The sequence below is a fragment of the Carcharhinus amblyrhynchos genome, chromosome X (assembly GCF_965287045.1).
Source record: "Carcharhinus amblyrhynchos chromosome X, sCarAmb.v2.hapA, whole genome shotgun sequence".
NCBI lineage: Eukaryota > Metazoa > Chordata > Chondrichthyes > Carcharhiniformes > Carcharhinidae > Carcharhinus > Carcharhinus amblyrhynchos.
The window spans coordinates 14,018,475-14,036,542 of NC_137359.1; the positions used below are offsets into that span (position 1 = coordinate 14,018,475).

General features: G+C 46.7%; 1 protein-coding gene across 1 annotated transcript; it reads right to left on the minus strand.

The window, feature by feature from the left end:
- Positions 1 to 1,783: 1,783 nt before the first annotated feature.
- Positions 1,784 to 16,270, minus strand: LOC145361967 (keratin, type II cytoskeletal 8-like). The gene is made up of 9 exons (XM_080217968.1): positions 15,889 to 16,270; positions 14,780 to 14,988; positions 10,637 to 10,697; positions 10,457 to 10,552; positions 9,202 to 9,366; positions 7,927 to 8,052; positions 4,957 to 5,177; positions 3,592 to 3,644; positions 1,784 to 2,513 (listed from the first exon to the last, which is right to left on the minus strand). The coding sequence occupies exons 1-9, from the start codon at positions 16,171 to 16,173 to the stop codon at positions 2,371 to 2,373; spliced, it is 1,359 nt and encodes a 452-aa protein (XP_080074094.1). The 5' UTR covers positions 16,174 to 16,270; the 3' UTR covers positions 1,784 to 2,370.
- Positions 16,271 to 18,068: the final 1,798 nt, after the last annotated feature.

The following is an 18,068-nucleotide window of genomic DNA, read 5'->3' on the forward strand; positions in this document are numbered from 1 at the left end:
ACCAACTGTGAGCAAGGCAACAGTATATTGGCTCACAAACCCAATATATATATTTTCACAAAAATAAATACCTAACGGACAAGTTTCTCCCCAAGTTTACATTCAAGCTGCTCTCAACTGATTATCTGGCAATGACGGAGAGTGATGGGCAGCATGGTGGCCCAGCAGTTAACACTGCTGCCTCACAACGCCAGGGACCTGGGTTTGATTCCCAGATTGGGTCACTGTCTGTGTGGAGTTTACATGTTCTCCCCACGTCTGCGTGGGTTTCCTCCCACAGTTCAGAGATGTGCAGGTTAGGTGGATTGGCCATGCTAAATTGTCCCTTAGTGCCCAAAGATGTGCAGATTAAGTGGATTGGCCATGCTACTTTGCCACTTAGTGTCTAAAGATGTGTAGGTTAGGTGGATTGGCCATGCTAAATTATCCCTTAGTGTCCAAAGATGTGTAGGTTAGATGGATTGGCCATGCTAACTTGCCCCTTAGTGTCTAAAGATGTGCTGGTTAGATGGATTGGCCATGCTAAATTACCCCTTAGTGTCCAAAGATGTGCTGGTTAGATGGATTGGCCATACTAAATTGCCCCTTAGTGTCCAAAGATGTGTAGATTAGATGGATTGGCCATGCTAAATTGTCCCTTAGTGTCTAAAGATGTGCAGGTTAGGTGGATTGGCCATGCTAAATTGCCCCTTAGTGTCCAAAGATGTGTAGGTTAGATGGATTGGCCATGCTAAATTGTCCCTTAGTGTCCAAAGATGTGCTGGTTAGATGGATTGGCCATACTAAATTGCCCCTTAGTGTCCAAAGATGTGCTGGTTAGATGGATTGGCCATACTAAATTGCCCCTTAGTGTCCAAAGATGTGTAGATTAGATGGATTGGCCATGCTAAATTGTCCCTTAGTGTCTAAAGATGTGCAGGTTAGGTGGATTGGCCATGCTAAATTGCCCCTTAGTGTCCAAAGATGTGTAGGTTAGATGGATTGGCCATGCTAAATTGTCCCTTAGTGTCCAAAGATGTGCTGGTTAGATGGATTGGCCATACTAAATTGCCCCTTAGTGTCCAAAGATGTGTAGGTTAGATGGATTGGCCATGCTAAATTGTCCCTTACTGTCCAAAGATGTGCAGGTTAGGTGGATTGGCCATGCTAAATTGCCCCTTAGTGTCAGTGGGATTAGCAGGATAAATATGAGGGGTTACAGGGATAGAGTCTGGGGATTGCGGTCGCGTAGACTCAATGGGCTGAACTGTTGAGATTCTATGATGCCCTGGTGTAGGCGTGACTCATTTCTCTTCCTCCCCTCTGTGTGATGGAAGGGCCTGTTCCTTCTCTTTCCAATTGATTTGCAGAATGCGGGCAGCTTTCTGAGTTCCTGCAGTGCACCTGGTGGATTGCCACTGTGGTACTCCACTGTGGAAAGTCAGTGCTGAATATGGGAGGTCCAGACACAAACACGAGTGCATGGTAACAGGGACGGCGCGGTGGCACAGTGGTTAGCGCTGCTACTTTACAGCACCAGCGAGCTGGTTTCGATTCCCAGCTCGGGTCACTGTCTGTGTGGAGTTTGCATGTTCTCCCCGTGTCTGTGTGGGTTTCCTCCCACAGTCCAAAAGACATGCTGGTTAGGGTGCATTGACCTAAACAGGTGCCGGAGTGTGGCGACTGGGGGATTTTCACAGTAACGTCATTGCAGTGTTAATGTAAGCCTGACTTGTGACCAAGTCAGTGTGTGGGATCCACCCCGTTACATGCAGTTGTGATTCAGTGAATGGCAGACACATGATTAGAATGAAACTATTTATTAAGTTTACCATGGAGGCCAAACATAACAGTTATTCCAGAGATACAGTGGTAGCAGTAGTCAAAACATGGGGAGAATATGAAACCGCAACATTACCCATGAACCGTTAACGGTTGACAAGAGTGAATATGACTGACACAGGATTTCCCTTAAGCAAAAGCCCACAGCCATCAAGTGATGAAGTCAATGTTTAATATCAAGCTTCTCAATTTCTCTTTTCCACAGCTAACTGGAGACTAGTTAATGCAGAGAACTATAAGGTCATTCAGTTTGAACCCTTTTGGTACTGATGATATGATTCTCACCGTAGCACGGTCATTATTATTCTGGTGACATGATACCAGAGAATGTTTTGACCAAGGGAATTCACTCATTCACCCTGGAATCCAATACAGGAAGGCTCTCAGCATGGAAACATCTCACAGCAATAACGCAGGGAGATGAATGAGTTAGCCTGATTAATAATATGATTTTTTTTACTGCCCATTCAGTACAAAAAGAAAAGGAAAGTGAGGGGTAACGAGCTGGGGAACCATCGGCCCTTTGTCTGCGGTTGTCAAGGCTCCCTTTTAGCGTACATTTCTCTGACTTGACTGAACGGTCTTGACCATGACTGCCTTTTTTGTAGATGAAGCTCTGGAAGCCTCCTGAGAACCCATTGAGGTCTCCTGTTGTTCACTCGAGAAACTCCTTGAGTATGATAAATTTGAACCTGCATTGCCGAGAGGGGAAAAAAAAAAGCAATGGGGATTGTAGGTGCAGAAAGCTATCGCAGAGGAGAAATAGCAACGTCTCTTTGCTTCACCTTTATCAGGTTATTTTGGCACAGCTTCTTTTCTGTCTTTTGGGTATGGAGGGAACAACACGCTGGGATCGTTTAAGACTTACCTGGATAGTCACATGAGCAGACTGGGAATGGAGGGATACAGAAGAATGGCCTAGTTGGACCAATGAGCGGCGCAGGCTTGGAGGGCCGAAGGGCCTGTTTCCTGTGCTGTATTGTTCTTCGTTCTACACCATCTGTCCCCCAGGACAGTAGCTGAGTTTCTGGATGAATAGTCTCGCCATAATAACACAGGCCATCGCCTTGCCTCCATATCCAAAAGAGGAAACCATCGAGCACTCTCGCATTGCTGCTTGTGGGATCTTGCTGTGCACAAACTGGCTGGCACATTTCCTACCCTACACCCCAAAAGTACTTCATTGGCCGTAAAGCACTGTGGGAGGTTCCCCCATGACAGGTCCTTCGACTGTGGGATGGGGTTAGGAGCAGGGGGTAAGATGGTGGTGAACAGGAGTGATAGCGGGCATGTGGAGGGAGGAGGAGAGAGAGGGGAGGGCTGGGGGGAGGTGGGATACAGCAGGTTGTATATGACCGTGTGGCCAAAGGAATGGGTGAACTCCCAGACTCAGTCCCCTACAGGCGTCCCTGGGTGGCACGGTGGCACAGTGGCGAGCACTGCTGCCTCACAGCACCAGGGATCCAGGTACAATTCCCGGCTTGGGTGACTGTCTGCGTGGAGTTTGCACGTTCTCCCCGTGTTTGCGTGGGTATCCTCTGGGTATGATGCTCTTTTGGAGAGTCAGTGCAAATTCGATGGGCCAAATGGCCTCTTTCTGCACTGCAGGGATTCGATGGAAATGTGGGACAAAAGGCAAACAATCAAAATAAGGGACAGTCCCTTAAAATGCCGGATCCTTTGAACTTGACTGGCTCAGGACAATGTCTGTTTTGACTTGACTTAATGTGTTAGATTTCAGCTTAATCAACTCTTTATGATAGAACTCACCAGATATTGGCGGGGTGTTAATGTGAAGAATTGCCTTCTGTTGCTGACCAAGCCTGTAAGTTAATATTTATGATATAAATAAGTTGGGCCTGAAAAAGTACAACTGTATTAAACATGCTTCATTCAGAAATTTGATCACACGACAGTTTGCCACACAAAAATCTTCTCAATGCCACCAAATTGGACTTCTGCAGTCCATGGCTCACTATACACATCTGCTTTGTACACTGGGTCTACAAGAATTCAGCTGTTCATGATCTCGAAACCTCATGAGAGTTAAATGACATACCTGAAGTTTGTTCGACTGGTCGCGCCAACTTAATCATTGGCACAACCTACTGGATGGCATGGTGGCACAATGGTTGGCACTGCTGCCTCACGAGGACCCAGGTTCGATTCCCAGCTTGGATCCCTACCTGTGTAGAGTTTGCACGTTCTCCCCGTGTCTCTGGTTTCCTCCCACAGTCCAAAGATGTGTGGGTTAGGTGGATTGGCCATGCTAAATTGCCCCTTAATGTCCAAAGATGTGTGGGTTAGGTGGATTGGCCATGCTAAATTGCCCCTTAGTGTCCAAAGATGTGTAGGTTAGGTGGATTGGCCGTGCTAAATTGCCCCTTAATGTCCAAAGATGTGTAGGTTAGGTGGATTGGCCATGCTAAGTTGCCCCTTAATGTCCAAAGATGTGTAGGTTAGGTGGATTGGCCATGCTAAATTGCCCCTTAGTGTCCAAAGATGTATAGGTTAGGTGGATTGGCCATGCTAAGTTGCCCCTTAATGTCCAAAGATGTGTAGGTTAGGTGGATTGGCCTTGCTAAATTGTCCCTTAGTGTCAGAGGGAGTAGCTAGAGCAGATGAATGTGGATAGAGCCTGCATGGGATCGTGGTCAGTGCAGACTTGATGGGCTGAATGGCCTCCTTCTGCACTATAGGATTCTATGATTTGTCTCCAACTTACTGGTGCAGGCAAATAAAATATTAGAACATAAGAAGTAGCCCACAGCTTTACACCCAGAGTTTCATTTTAGGGACAAGATCTGCAGGTTGTGTAACTTGGGTTAAAAGGAACTGTGGTGAGCTCCAATCCAGGTCATTTTGGAATATACACCATTCCATGAGTCTTTTGAGTTTGAGTTTGTCCACAAACCTTCCTGAAACAGTGTGAAGAATTTAACGCTGAATCCTTGAAGGAATATGATCTAAAGGAATATATTTTTAAAAACTGGCATGTGGACACATTTTGTCAGTGTGCCATCTGCAGCCAAATAATACATATGCACTTTGCGAACACGATTTGGTTATACAATTTTCTTACGGTTCTACCTATTTTATTCAACACTCCTTCATTGGAATTTGCCATCTCCATACCTGATTTCCTCTCCCTCCAGCATTTTCCTATATGTGGCAATTTCAAAATCGAGAGCAAGTTTGACATTCATTAGATCCTGGTATTCCCTCAATTTCCGGGCAACTTCCTGCTTGGCGTTGAATATGCTGTCTTCTTTCTCCGCGATCGCGGCTCTGATTTTCCTCAAATCCATCTCCCCGCGCTCCTCGGCTTCTGTGATGGCCACTTCCAAGCTAGAGCGCTAAATGGGCGTTTGTGGGAAAAGTCAAAATGTCAGCAAAGAACCGTACATCTTCAATGATCAATAAATCCTCTTGAACTGTTCAATTTCTTGCAAGAAAATGCATACTTGAAAAATACTGTATTTTAACAATCTTTTAGAACAAAGAAAATTATAGCACAGGAACAGGCCCCTCGGCCCTCCTGCACCGACCATGCTGCCCCTCTGAACTAAAATCCCCTACCCTTCTGGGGACCATATCCCTCTATTCCCATCCCATTCATGTATTTGTCAAGACGCCCCTTAAAACTCACTATCGTATCCCCTTCCACTGCCTCCCCCGGCAACAAGTTCCAGGCATCCACCACCCTCTGTGTAAAAAAACTTACCTCGTACATCTCCTTTAAACCTTGCCCCTCGCACCTTAAACCTGTGCCCCCGAGTAATTGACTCTTCCACCCTGGGAAAAAGCTTCTGACTATCCATTCAGTCCATGCCTCTCATAATCTTGTAGACTTCTATCAGGTCTCCCCTCAATGTCCATCGTTCCAGTGAGAACAAACCAAGTTTCTCCAACCTCTCCTCATAGCTAATGCCAGGGTAACATCCTGGTAAATCTTTTCTGTACCCTCTCCAAAGCCTCCACATCCTTCTGGTAGTGTGGCGACCAGAATTGAACATTATATTCCAAGTGCCACCACACTAAGGTTCTATAAAGCTGCAACATGACTTGCCAATTTTTAAACTCAATACCCCGGCCGATGAAGGCAAGCATTTGTTTACTGCTTAAAAAATAACCTCCATCCCCCAACTCCCCGAATAGCTCAGTGAATGAATGAAGCGTATGTGTGGGATTGGGTCACTCGGAGGATAAAGGTTCAAGATCCGATCCCTGCTTTGTGTGATGAGTTACTTTGTTTCAACTGGGCAGTGGTGGGGAGAGAGTAGATACCTTTAACTACCCTTAATTCGCACCGAATAGTTTTCAGTTTTCAGGTTAGCCAATGACTTTGTGGGTAAATCAGCTATTTAAAGGTTGCTCAGGGAATCATGTGTGAAGAAAGGCATTCAGAAGATTGCCTGTATTCTGTATTTATTGTGAACTCAAACTGGTGAACAGATGAATGTTCACAAATGATCTGTAATACCACGAGACATAGCAACCTGGAGAAATTAACCTTTGTATGGGCATAATGTACTGGGTTCTTTGATCTGAGCTCGTATGGAGTAGCTTTCAGTAGCTGTTATATGCTATCTTTTGTGGCAGCACAGTAGCACAGTGTCAGGGACCCGGGTTCGATTCCCAGCTTGGGTCACTGCATGTGCGCAGTCTGCACATTCTCCCAGTGTCTGCGTGGGTTTCCTCTGGTGCTCTGGTTTCCTCCCGCAGTCCCAAAGATGTGCAGGTTAAGTGGATTGGCCATGCTAAATTGCCCCTTAGTATAAAGACGTATAGGTTAGGTGGATTCGCCATGCTAAATTGCCCCTTAGTGTCCAAAGATGTGCAGGTTAGGTGGATTGGCCATACTAAATTGCCCCTTAGTGTCCAAAGATGTGTAGGTTAAGTGGATTGGCCATGGTAAATTGCCCCTTAGTGTCCAAAGATGTGCAGGTTAGGTGGATTGGCCATGCTAAATTGCCCCTTAGTATAAAGACGTATAGGTTAGGTGGATTCGCCATGCTAAATTGCCCCTTAGTGTCCAAAGATGTGCAGGTTAGGTGGATTGGCCATACTAAATTGCCCCTTAGTGTCCAAAGATGTGTAGGTTAGGTGGATTGGCCATGCTAAATTGCCCCTTAGTGTCCAAAGATGTGTAGGTTAGGTGGATTGGCCATGCTAAATTGCCCCTTAGTGTCCAAAGATGTGTAGGTTAGGTGGATTGGCCATGCTAAATTGCCCCTTAGTGTCCAAAGATGTGTAGGTTAGGTGGATTGGCCATGCTAAATTGCCCCTTAGTGTCCAAAGATGTATAGGTTAGGTGGATTGGCCATGCTAAATTGCCCCTTAGTGTCCAAAGATGTGTAGGTTAGGTGGATTGGCCATGCTAAATTACCCCTTAGTGTCAGGGGGACTAGCTAGGGCAAGTGCATGGGTTTATGGGGATAGGGCCTGGGTGGGATTATGATCAGGTACAGACTCGATGGGCCAAATGGCCTCCTTCTGCACTGTAGGGATTCTACGTTTCTATGTGGGCCCAGGAAGTAGTGCTTGCACACAGGAATCATTACCAAAAGGGCGGGTACTTGTTTAAAAAAATTTTAAAGGTTTATTTATTAGTGTCACAAATAGACTTACATTAACACTGCAATGAAGCGACTGTGAAAATCCCCTAATAACACTCTGCTGCAGACAAGTGTTACTTGGTGACCTCATTCAGCAGAGGGTCAATCCTCAGCTTGGAAAGACCGCTACAACACCTTTCCATTGTACCATCAAATGAACCCTGGCATCATGGGGCAGAAGAGGGGAGGGCAGTGGGTAATTTGATGGGTGCTACTGTTCTACTGGGCCCAACTTACGATGCCAGACTCCTGTGGGGCAGGTGGAACTTCTGGCCCCCACCAAACCCCTACAGAAATGTCCTCGCTGTTACCATTGGGGAAAGGAATTACTGGGTCTCACCCCCCTTCTGGGGCTCCAGCAGGCCAAGGAGCAGAAGGCGCTTGTAGCCTGTGCCATCCTAAAGGAGACAAGGCCCTTGGCACGGGAAGGAAATAATTGGGAATGAAGCAACAAGTGTTTGGTAGGCAGTGGTGCCAGCATGCTTACCTGAATCTTAAGAGCGTCTATTTCAGAGTTTATCTTTGTGATCCTCCTGCTGGTTTCAGTAATGTCGCTTTTGATAACACGCAGATCATCGTCATATTTCCCGGTAGACTGAGACAGCTGATTGAACTGAAATGAAAGGAACATCGGAGAATGAGAAAAGGCCGCTTGGGCCACCAAGTCTAACAGCCCGGAATTTGACAGCACCTTCCAAAGCTGTAACCTCTACTGCCGAGAAGGATAGGAGGTGTGTAGTCACACCACCTGCAAGTTTCCTTCCAACCCACCCATCATCCTGACTTGGAAATATATCGGCCGTTCCTTCACTGTCACGGGGTCAAAATCCTGGAACTCCCTCCCTAACAGCACTGTGGGTGTACCTACACCACATGGACTGACTGATGTCCAATAACAATCCTGGAACTCCCTCCCTAACAGCACTGTGGGTGTACCTACACCACATGGACTGACTGATATCCAATAACAATCCTGGAACTCCCTCCCTAACAGCACTGTGGGTGAACCTACACCACATGGACTGACTGATGTCCAATAACAATCCTGGAACTCCCTCCCTAACAGCACTGTGGGTGTACCTACACCACATGGACTGACTGATATCCAATAACAATCCTGGAACTCCCTCCCTAACAGCACTGTGGGTGTACCTACACCACATGGACTTACTTGGTTCAAGAAGGCAGCTCACCACCACATTCTCAAAGGCAGTCGGCAATGGGCGATAATGGCACAATGCCACTTGGGCACAGTGGTATATGGCTTCCAGTAACAACAGCAGGCTGGCTGGGAGCTGTGCCTGTCCCAAAGGGGCAATAGTGCAGCTTAGACAATCCAGCTATATTATGGGATGGTAGCCTAATGTAACAGAATGCCCGCTTGCTGCCCACCATCCCTAACCCAGGTCACAGTGAGCACATTGTAGTCTTCAAGTCTCCATTTCAAGGGACACAGTGCCAGTGTGCCAAGTGCCTGCCATCAGATTGTTGGCACTACCATGGTGTGGTACAAGTTAGGGTTTTATCTTACATAGCTAAATGGAGAGTAAAAATGCCTCTATCCTATAATGTCCCGTAGTCTCAAACTCATAAGAGGGGAGTCTATTGGATCAGTTTGGCACATTCCCACATGTTTACCTTTCTCCCTCTCTTGAGCGTGAGTGCCAATTTGTGGCCAAGATTTTCACCCCATCAGTCTGTGGGGTGTTGAACCCAGGCACCAGTAGTGGAAAGCCAGAACTTCACCTCATTTTCTTTTTACCTTGGTTCTGTAGGCAGCCTGAGCCTCTTCACGACCCTTGTTTGCCAAAATCTCATATTGTTCTTTCATATCAGCGACCAGTTCGTTCAGGTCCAGGTTACGGGTATTATCCAGTTCAACAGTGACAGCAATATCCTTGACCTGAGCTTGCAGTTCACAGAGTTCCTTAGGTATTGTCGAAAGGAAAGTAAATTGATTAGGAATTAAGAAACTGAGAGCAAGGAGCAAACTAAAATCACAAAGTCGCCAACATGTGTCTGAGCCCGAGCTCCAAGATCAAAGCCCCATTTTCTAATCGTGTTGATATCATAGTGAGGCCGCTATGATAAGGGGCAATGGCTGGAATTTTACCACGCGCCACACCATGGGAATTGGAGCAGGCGAGGGGCAGACAATGGAAAGGTCTGACGACCTCAGGTGGGATTTTATGGTTTTGGAATGAAGGAGGTCGTAAGATCATAAAATCATGGAATCCCTACAGTGCAAAAGGAGGCCATTCAGCCCAATGACCTGCACCAACAACAATCCCACCCAGACCCAATCCCCATAGTCACCATACTAATCTCTCTGACATTAAGGGGCAATCTAGCATGGTTAATCCATCTAACCTGCACATCGTTGGACACTAAGGGGCAATTTAGCATGGCCAATCCACCTAACCCACACATCTTTGGACACTAAGGGGCAATTTAGCATGGCCAATCCACCTAACCCACACATCTTTGGACACTAAGGGGCAATTTAGCATGGTCAATCCATCTAACCTGCACATCGTTGAACACTAAGGGGCAATTTAGCATGGCCAATCCATCTAACCTGCACATCGTTGAACACTAAGGGGCAATTTAGCGTGGCCAATCCACCTAACCCACACATCTTTGGACACTAAGGGGCAATTTAGTATGGTCAATCCACCTACCCCACACATCCTTGGACACTAAGGGGCAATTTAGCATGGCCAATCCATCTAACCTGCACATCATTGAACACTAAGGGGCAATTTAGCATGGCCAATCCACCTACCCCACACATCCTTGGACGCTAAGGGGAAATTTAGCACGGTCAATCCACCTAACCCACACATTTTTGGAAACCAGAGCACACGGAGGAAACCCGCACAGACACGGGGAGAGCGTGCAGACTCCACACAGGCAGTGACCCAAGCCAGGAATTGAACCAGGGTCTCTGGCGTGGTGCTAACCACTGTGCCACCTTGCCGACCCAATGCTAGCCAAGTATTCTAAGATCAATTCACCTCATCGTAGACGTGTCTCAGGAAGTCAAGTTCGCTGACAAGTCCATCCAGTTTATCCCCAAGTTGATGTTTGGTCAGGTATGACTCATCGACTGTCTAAATAAGAACAGTTTACTTTCAATAGAGGTGTGGAGCGACGAGAGACAATTGTTCAACATCAAAAGGCAATAAAAAACCTACCTTCTTCAAGGTAACAAAATCATTTTCCATTCCTGCGCGATTATTCAGCTCATCCTCGTACCTTTTTTTTAAGAAAAAGGAACGTTAGTGATCCTAAAAATGTGTGAACATTGCTCTTGCTACGACAATACATTCATACTCATTTCATCATTTCTGTCAAGGAGCGAGGAACACCAAAGGGTGAACAGTGTAAGAGAGAAGAAAAACTATGTTAGGGCGCGGTGGTCTGGCGACACAAGCTTTTCGTTGGAAAGGCGGAAGGGAAACGGGATAGAGGTCCACAAAACGATGAGAGCCGTAGACAGGGTGGATAGTCCGAGGCTTTTCCCCAGGGGTGGAAGTGTCAATGACAAGGGAGCACAGGTTCAAGGTGAGAGGGGGAAAGTTTAACAGAGATGTGTGGGGGAAGCTTTCCACGCAGAGAGTGGTGGGTGCCTGGGAAATCAAATGAAGAATCGGGTGAAAATCAAAACTGAACAAAATAAACAATATCAAAGCAGATTAATGTACTCCTGTTAACGGGGAATTGTACGTACATATGTACATGGTAAATTCAAGCTTAATTCACTTCTCTGCCAGCATAAATTCCATTTAAATTCAGGTGGAAGCAGGAACATTAACAACATTTAAGAGGCATCTGGATGGGTACATGAATAGGGAGGGAATAGAGGGATACGGACCGAGTAAGGGCAGAATTTTAGTTTAGTTAGGGCATCGTGATCAGCTTGGAAGGCCGAATGGCCTGTTCCTGTGCTGTACTTTGATCCTTGTTCTAAACCTGGGATTTTATAAGCTTACAATTGAACCAGGAAAGGAAGGAAGGAGATGGGCTGTTTTGAAGTCCTCATAAAAGACGGGTTAAAGTAGGAAGTGGTGAATTACAGGCAAGTCATTCAGTTTGTCAGCAGCGTGGTGCTGAGTATTCACCCGGTAGTAGCCAATTCTAGAAAGTACCGTCTCAGTGGTTCCCAGGCTTCAGGCCGAATGGCCTCGTTTCCATGTCACCTCCGTCCCCCAGCTGGCCAGCCAAACCACTGGGTGGACAGAGGGTGCTGTGCCACCACACTGGTGTTGGGGGTTGCTAGATTTCCACAGATAGGAGAACTCTGGGTCTTTATGGCAGTCACCAGCCACGTCCTGAGCTGTCACTACACTGACTGTGATTGCAGCATTCATCCTCACCTTGTGTAAGGATAGCTCCTGGGGTACATTCACCAACTGATCACTTTGTGTCTAACGGGGCATCTTCTGACATCGGGTCCAAATTTCCTTTCTACTACTCTCTACCCTTGACCTCTTGACCCCTCTTAATTTAACACAAAGGAATGTTCTGGATTTATTTTCTTGTTATTCACTAACCTATGAAGTGTAGCTTCATCCAATTCTTCCTTCCCAGGTTGGTGTTTAAGTTTAGTGGGCAGCACGGTGGCACAGTGGTTGGCACTGCTGCCTCACAGCGCCAGGGACCCAGGTTCAATTCCCAGCTTGGGTCACTGTCTATGTGGAGTTTGCATGTTCTCCCTGTGTCTGCATGGGTTTCCTCCGGGTGCTCTAGTTTCCTCCCACAGTCCAAAGATGTGCTGGTTAGGTTGATTGGCTGTGCTAAATTGACCCTAGTGTCAAGGGATTAGCAGGGTAAATGTGTGGGGGTGACAGGAATAGGGTCTGGGTGGGATTGTGGCTGATGAAGACTCGATGGGCTGAACAGCCTCCTTCTGCATTGTAGGGATTCTGTGATTTATTTATTAGTGTCACAAGTAGGCTAACATTAACACTGCAATGAAGTTACTGTGAAAATCCCCTAGTTGCCACACTCCTGTTTGGGTACACTGAGGGGCAATTTAGCACGGCCAGTGCACCCTAACCAGCACATCTTTGAACACTAAGGAGCAATTTAGCATGGCCAATCCACCTAACCTGCACACCTTTGGACACTAAGGGACAATTTAGCATGGCCAATCCACCTAACCTGCGCATCTTTGGATACTAAGGGACAATTTAGCATGGCCAATCCACCTAACCCACACATCTTTGGACACTAAGGGACAATTTACCATGGCCAATCCACCTAACCTGCACATCTTTGGACTATGGGAGGAAACTGGAGCACCTGGAGGAAACCCGCACAGATACGGGGAGAATGTGCAAACTCCGCACAGACAGTGACCGAAGCCGGGAATCGAACCTGGGTCCCTGGTGCTGTGAGGCAGCAGTGCTAACCACTGTGCCGCCCGTGCTGTGGGTCTGGAGTCACATAGAGGCCGGACCGGGCAAGGATGGCAGACTTCCTTCTCCAAAGGACATTAGTGAACCAGATGGGTTTTTTAACCACATGATCAGGGGCATCAAGCTACCACGGTGGGATTGAACCTTGGTCCCCAGGTGGGACTCTAGGGCTCTGGATTACCAGTCCGCTGACAATGCCGCTATGCCATTGGTACTGAAACAGGTAAAGTGTTCATGACAATCTGGGTAAAATTGCATTCACCCTGGCAGTTAAACTGGGAGGGGAAAAGCTATATCACGTACTTGCTTCCCTTTCAGAAACCAATGGGAGGAGGAAGCAAGCTTTTCTCTTCAAACAATCGCAGCCTCTCGAGTTCAATTTGCTGACGCCCATGCAGTAATCATCGCAATTGACAAGAACAATTCTCTTCCAGCAATTATTGCTCAATAATTGGTTGGAGAAGTGGAGGAAGCTAATTTTTAATCTGAAGTACAAATCGAGAATGCTGGAGAAACTCAGCAGATCGGGCAGCGTCTGTGGAGAGAGAGGCTAAATTGCCCTTCTACAGAAAATTTGTTCTGATGGGTCTGAGTGCAGTCTCTGCTGATGTGGAGATGCCGGCGTTGGACTGGGGTAAATACAGCAAGAGGGCTCACAACAGCTTGTGGGTTTACTATCAAATACTGGTGTTGTGAGACTTCTTACTGTAGTCTCTGCTGACAGACATGTGGTTGCAACCCTGAGTTACAATAACTGTTCTCTCTCACCTCTCAGCAAAGCTTCTGGCATGAGGGAGCAGGTGGATGGTAAGTTTTCTGAATTTGCTTTTTGCTTTTGGCTGCCAAGTTATCCTGTAGCAGGTGTGACGCCCAAGTGATGTGTGACAGAGATTAGCTTCCACTAGCTGCCTCAACATACAATACAGACACCACCTCTTCATTTCAATGTAGCACAATGAGTTATAAATTCTGTCATTCACCAAGAGCAGCCTCTAAGGAAGTAATTCAGTTGCGCTCACCAGAGAGTGACTTGGAGAGAGTCCACTCCTTGGTCTATACAAACCTCAGCACAGTTGGGGAGAACAGTTACAAACAGAGGATCCCTTCTTGAATCTCTTACTGTGGCGAATTTTCCAATCAGCTTTGCCAAATGAGTTTATTTATTAGTGTCACAAGTAGGCTTACATTAACACTGCAATGAAGTTACTGTGAAAATCCCTGAGTCGCCACACTCTTGTTTGGGGTACGCTGAGGGAGAATTTAAGCACCCAACCAGCATGTCTTTCGGACTGTGGGGTGGCACAGTGGCACAGTGGGTTAGCACTGCTGCCTCACAGCGCCAGGGACCCGGGTTCGATTCCCAGCTCGGGTCACTGTCTGTGTGGAGTTTGCACGTTCTCCCTGTGTCTGCGTGGGTTTCCTCCGGGCGCTCCAGTTTCCTCCCACAGCACAAGGTGTGCGGGTTGGTCATGCTAAATTGCCCCTTAGTGTCAGGGGGACAGGCTAAGGTAAAATATGTGGGTGATGGGGCAAGGGTCTGGGTGGGATTGCGGTCGGTGCAGACTCGATGGGCTGAATGGCCTCCTTCTGCACTGTAGGGCTTCTATTCTATGAGGAAACTGGAGCACCCGGAGGAAACACATGGAGATGAGGTGCAGACTCGACAGAGACCCCAGGCTGGAATTGAACCTGAGTCCCTGGTGCTCTGAGGCAGCAGTGCTAACCACCATGCCACCCATGTGAGTGAGTGGTTGAGGTGAGACTGTTATATCTGTTCAGAGGGGGAAGGGTCATTGAAAGCAAGGGAAGGTACAACACTGTGGAGATATGAGACAGATACAACAGATGATCTTCTTTCGACATTAAGGTTTACATTAGCCGTGTACTATGAGTTTAAGGAGTTAATGAGATACATACTGTATTTTGAGACCAGTCACTGCACTGTGCATTTGCTGCAATTCACCATCCAGCCGTATCTTGTCCTGCTTGAAGCTCTCCAGCTGTCGGCTGAGGGCATTGATGTATGTCTTGTACAGGTCCTCGTTGTTGGAACCGTAATCCCCCTGCTGCTGCAGCAGGCTCCACTTGGTCTCCAACATTTTGTTCTGCTGCTCAAGGTAGCGAACCTGGAAGGATGTGGGGAATGGAGGGGGAAAGTCGAGAGAGCAAAAGACGTGACGTGAACGCAAGCAGGAGATGTCCTTGTCAGGTTCAGGGTAGGCACACACAAGAACAGCACACACTTCCCGATGCGGAAAAAAAGCAAGCCTTTGTTTTAAATGCACGGTCTAAAATATCTCGGGCAGAAACTAACAGGGAAAATATGAGTTTTTTTTGATCTGATTTGATTTATTATTGCCACAAGTATCAACATACAGTGAAAAGTATTGTTTCTTGTGCACTATACAAAGCTTACCATTCATAGAGAAGGAAAGGAGAGGGTGCAGAATATAGTGTTACAGTCATAGCTAGGCTATAGAGAAAGATCAGCTTAATGTTTGATTTGATTTGTTATTGTCATGTATTGGGATACAGTGAAAAGTATTGTTTCTTGCGCACTATATAGACAAAGCATACCGTTCATAGAGAAAGAAAGAAGGTGCAGAATATACTGTTACAGTCATAGCTAGGGTGTAGCAAAAGATCAGCTTAATGTTTGATTTGATTTATTATTGTCATGTATTGGGATACAGTGAAAAGTATTGTTTCTTGCACACTACACAGACAAAGCATACCGTTCATAGAGAAGGAAAGGAGAGGGTGCAGAATGTAGTGTTACAGCCACAGCTAGAGTGTAGAGAAAGATCAGCTTAATTTTGATTTATTATTGTCACATGTATTGGTATACAGTGAAAAGTATTGTTTCTTGCACACTATACAGGCAAAGCATACCGTTCATAGAGAGTCCAGAATGTAATGTTACAGTCATAGCTAAGGTGTAGAGAAAGATCAGCTTAACGCGAGGGTAAGTCCATTCAAAAGTCTGATAGCAGCAGGGAAGAAGCTGTTCTTGAGATTCAATTTACCTTGTCAATAAAGCCTGCGAAACGGGTGTTGAGTGTCTTGATCTGGTCTTTCTCCTCTCTTCGGATCGTCTGCAAGAGGGGGTCGAGCTCTTGGCGCAGAGCAGACGATGTCTGGATGGTGGTCTGGTACGATGGAGAGCTGACGTGCTCAGTGCTCCTCACAGTTGTCACTGTGCTCGATTTTATTGGGTGCTGCATTTCAGAATGCCTGTACTGGCTCAAAGTGCTGCTCACACTGCTGGAACTGCTGTACTCACTTTTCTTAATGCTTTGCAGTTTTGACATTTTCAGAAAGCACTGTTACGGGACAGGGAGGGAAGATCAGCGGGAACTCTTCAGAGACAAAGTTTGCCAACCTCTGGGTAAGGTTGACTTGTTCGATTATCCTTTATATAGAAAGACCTGCCTCAAGTTGTATTGCACGTTTATCAGGAATAGCCATTCTTTGGGGAGTTGTGTGGAATGTGGTTCTGCTACTAGCATACCGAAGGCTGGGCCCAAGACCAATGGGCACATTCCATGATTACAATTAAAAAGACTTGCTCTTCGTGATTTTAGTGGGAACAAGTTCTGCATCATTCCGTATCCACTGACTTGTCTTGGAAAAAGCAATCAGCACCTGTTCATAGAAACACCAGTACAGAAAGAGGCCATTCGGCCCATCGAGTCTGCAACAACCCCACCCAGGCCCTACCCCCACATCTCTACATATTTACCAACTAAACCTACACATCTCAGGACACTAAGGGGCAATTTTAGCGTGGCCAATCAACCTAACCCGCACATCTTTGGACTGTGGGAGGAAACCGGAGCACCCGGAGGAAACCCACGCAGACACGAGGAGAATGTGCAAACTCCACACTGACAGTGACCCGAGCCAGGAATCGAACCCAGGACCCCGGAGCTGGGAAGGAGCAGTGCCAACCACTGTGCCACCCAAATTCAATGTTCAATGCCAATAGCTCAATGAAGCAGAGTGTCATTTAAGTGGGGTAAAAATTGGGTATCGTAGTTTAATTGGCAGTAAATTGGCACCGTGTGTGGCACAGTGGTTAGCACTGCTGCCTCACAGCACTAGAGACCTGGGTTCGATTCCCAGCTTGGATCACTGTCTGTGTGGAGTCTTGATGTGGGTATGCCAGCGTTGGACTGGCGTAAACACAGTAAAAAGTCTGACAACACCAGGTTTTCAGACTTTTTACTGTGTGGAGTCTTCACATTCCTCCCGTGTCTGCGTGGGTTTCCTCCGGGTGCTCCGGTTTCCTCCCACAGTCTGAAAGACATACTGGTTAGGCACTAAATTCTCCCTCAGTGTACCTGAACAGGAGTGTGGCGACTAGGGGATTTTCACAGTGACTTCATCGCAGCGTTAATGTAAGCCGGCTTGTAACACTAATAAATAAACTTAAATGGGGCAAAAATGACCAATTTTGTTGCACCAAGTCTGTCTGAGAAACATCCGAGGCCAAAGGATTGAAGCCAGTTGTCTAAAACGGGTTAGGTCCTCTTAATATGTACGTGCGTCATGTGGAGACTCCGGTGTTGGACTGGGGTGGGCACAGTAAGAAGTCTCACAACACCAGGTTAAAGTCCAACAGGTTTATTTGGAATCACGAGCTTTCGGAGCACTGCTCCTTCATTGGGGACTTTAACCTGGTGTGTGAGACTTCTTACCATGTACATGTAGGTGGTGGACATTCACTTGTGCCCCTCTGAATAAGAACAGGTTGAAAGTGTGTGGGCATGTTTGTGTCTCAGGAAATAAACACTTTTGAAAGCGTGGAGAGATTCCAGTTCCATCTACTACCACCTGGCTCTCTGGACAGAAGAGGCCGCTTGCCCTTGTCAATAAAAGGCTTTACGCCTTAGCAGAGCTGTCACAGATGCAGCTGAAGGAGTAAACATCAGCAAAACTCTGAGTCCAATTTGTTGTGGAATTTTAATATGGAGGGACAGCACAGAGATCCACATACAGACATGGCGACTAACTCCCTTGTCCGATATTTCAAAAGCGATGTTTTCTTGTTCAAATGGCTTATCCCAGTCAAAGAACAAAGAACAACACAGCGACGGGAAACAGGCCCTTTGGCCCAACGAGCCCGCGCCGCCATTTTAACATTGTGAGTCCCCTCTTCTACCCTTGTCTATGCTTATGGCACTCCACATTGGAAACCACACTG